Below are 2,516 nucleotides of genomic sequence, written 5' to 3' on the forward strand. Positions count from 1 at the left end.
ACTACTATATATATATATATATATATATATATATATATATATATATCAACTCCTCACGTATTTGACATTCGCCATAATCAGATCAACAATACGATGCGTTGAAGGGTGTCAGACCGAAGAATGAGAAGTTCACTGGGCAGTTGACAAGACTTGGGGATCAGGATCTGAGTGTGGTATGTGTAGTATTACATGCCTCATGCCTCATGCCTGCATAAATCATTAGCTGAGTTGGGCAAATACGCTGTGTTTTTTTTTTGTAATTATTTTATTTAATATGAGACGCACTAAGGCACGAATCGAGGCTTGGGGTGTGTGCGTGGTATAGTAATCAGTTCTGAACGCACACAATGTTCTTGTTTTAGTTTCGCTCTGAATTCTAAAAGAACAAAAGTATTTCTGACGTCCAACTGTCCCGGGCGTATGTGCAGGCTGATAATTGGCAACTCCTGGTCAGAACCAACCGATTCTCCGACATTCCCCAAATGACTGAGACTATCAAGATACTGCCCAAATTATGGACAAATTTAGAAATGAAGCTTGTTCACGGACACACCACCTTGAAGGCAATGGATCCCGTGGCTGCATGCCATCTTACAAATGAGGTACGTAGCAAGACGCACTAATCTAGATGTAGAGGTATATATATATATGTAAATGTAAATGTAAATGTGTGTGTGTGTGTGTGTGTTGAATTTAGTTTATGGTGTGTATCATGTGCTAAATCAGACATCTATATATTGACCGAATCGTACTGGCGTGTGTATGTTTTCATTCTTATAGATAGATTGTGTAGAATATTCGTAAATGACTTTGTCATCCTTTATGTTCTCCACTCGTATTCCCATTTTCCATTTTTAATTATTGCTCATTTGGTCTAGTTTTTGCGTTTAAAGTGTCTGTCGGTGTGGGATGGATGTCTGCGTCACATTCAGACGTTATCGTGCTCTCGACCCGTGTCACGCCTATCTTGCCAATTTGCTTCTCGCTCTCCGCCGCAAACATTCGGATTCTGATATCTCTACACATCCAGCCGAAGTTGGAAATCGGATAATTCAACCCGTATTCATTGTGCTTATTTGTACTTTATCGGCTTTAGACCGTAGAATTGGTTACTGAAGAATTCCAAATTCCAGCCGAATACGTGGCTGAGCACTGGTCGTCACAGACTAAAAACCCACACAGCGGCGCGACAAGGAAAGGCTCTGCTCGGATTGTTAGGCTGTCGCCAGGTATATGCGACTGCTATTTGCAGTTGGCCTCCCTGGGACGAGGGAGGACCGAAATTGGACCGAACTTTTAGATGCTGTTTTCTTTTTTTCGGGGGGGGGGGGGGGGGGGTTGGCTTTTCTGGAATAGACTATATGCATGCGACTTTACAGTATAGTAAATTAGCTAACACATTTCCTGGAGATATTAGATTGGGTTTGTCTGTGGGACTGTTTTACTATGCATGTACGTAGTTCTTCAGTCAAAACTTATATCACGGCTGTCTATTCTGTTACCTAGATGCCAAGAAGGCCAAGAAGCGAAAGTTGGAGAAGACGTTAAAAGCACTCGGTCTGCGGATTGGCTTCAAGCGTGGTGCCGCAGGTATGACTCACGAGAAGTGCACAAAGGTGCCAAAAATCGGCCATTTACACACTGCATTTTCCTATACATACTCTAATATGTTGACTGTATCAGGTAGTGTTGCGGATTATATGATATCAGTGGTACTGAAATTTTGGCCGTGCTATGATGAGCCTCGATCAGAACAATGTACATGTATACTTATTTGCGGTTGGTCATGCAGGCAATGATCCAGATAGCGAGCAATCCAGTAATGTGATACAGATAACCCGTATAGATGATCACTCAGATGACATCAGTAACGGTGTAGGTGATGCAAACGGTAACCATAGCAACGCGGACAAAAGCACGTATCCGGATGTAGCTACAGAAGTGGCAGGTCCAGTCACCAGCAAGCGGAAAGTAAGCGACGACCCAAGCACAGACGAGAATAGCCATACGAAGAAGTCCAAAATCGAAGTGGCCGAGGACAGGGCAGGCGGTGCGGGTCAGTCTGAGGACAATATATCTGATCAAAAGGCCGGACTTTCGCCTCATGAGACAGACCAGGACGATGGTTCGCGATCGCCAATACCACGCCTCGGGCCAACTGAAAGCACTGAGTGGGATATGGACTCGGACGATGATTTGGATGGTGAGTTTGGGTTATGGTACATTTGTCCTACAATGACAGATTTGTTCATATACATTCATAGTGCACGAGTGGATGGATACGTAGAAGTATGCGGGTGTAAACATGCTTGTACATTCTCATATCAAGGAATGCTCTGGCATGAATATTATTATAGAAATACAGATCTTCGGGGGGTGTTCAAAATCTACATTCGTATATGTTTTTCTTGTGGAATGTGTACAAACACACAGCGGTTGGATACGCATATGTTTCAGCTGAAATTTTCCGCAAAATGCTTGTACATCGTCGAATTCGGTATATCCCATATATATAT

At 43.0% G+C, this 2,516-nt stretch overlaps 1 protein-coding gene across 1 annotated transcript in view; it reads left to right on the plus strand.

Moving 5' to 3' along the window:
• SARC_00024 (hypothetical protein) overlaps nt 1-2,287 on the plus strand; it is a gene marked incomplete at its 3' end in the record, with an annotated part of 11,472 nt that extends 9,185 nt beyond the window's left edge. The window contains exons 6-11 of the mRNA XM_014306319.1: nt 82-173; nt 429-602; nt 1,097-1,229; nt 1,507-1,590; nt 1,793-2,203; nt 2,265-2,287. Coding sequence (XP_014161794.1) covers nt 82-173; nt 429-602; nt 1,097-1,229; nt 1,507-1,590; nt 1,793-2,203; nt 2,265-2,287 — 917 coding nt within the window. The remainder of the gene's footprint in view (nt 1-81; nt 174-428; nt 603-1,096; nt 1,230-1,506; nt 1,591-1,792; nt 2,204-2,264) is intronic.
• Nucleotides 2,288-2,516: the final 229 nt, after the last annotated feature.

This window comes from Sphaeroforma arctica (assembly GCF_001186125.1).
Source record: "Sphaeroforma arctica JP610 unplaced genomic scaffold supercont1.1, whole genome shotgun sequence".
NCBI lineage: Eukaryota > Ichthyosporea > Ichthyophonida > Sphaeroforma > Sphaeroforma arctica.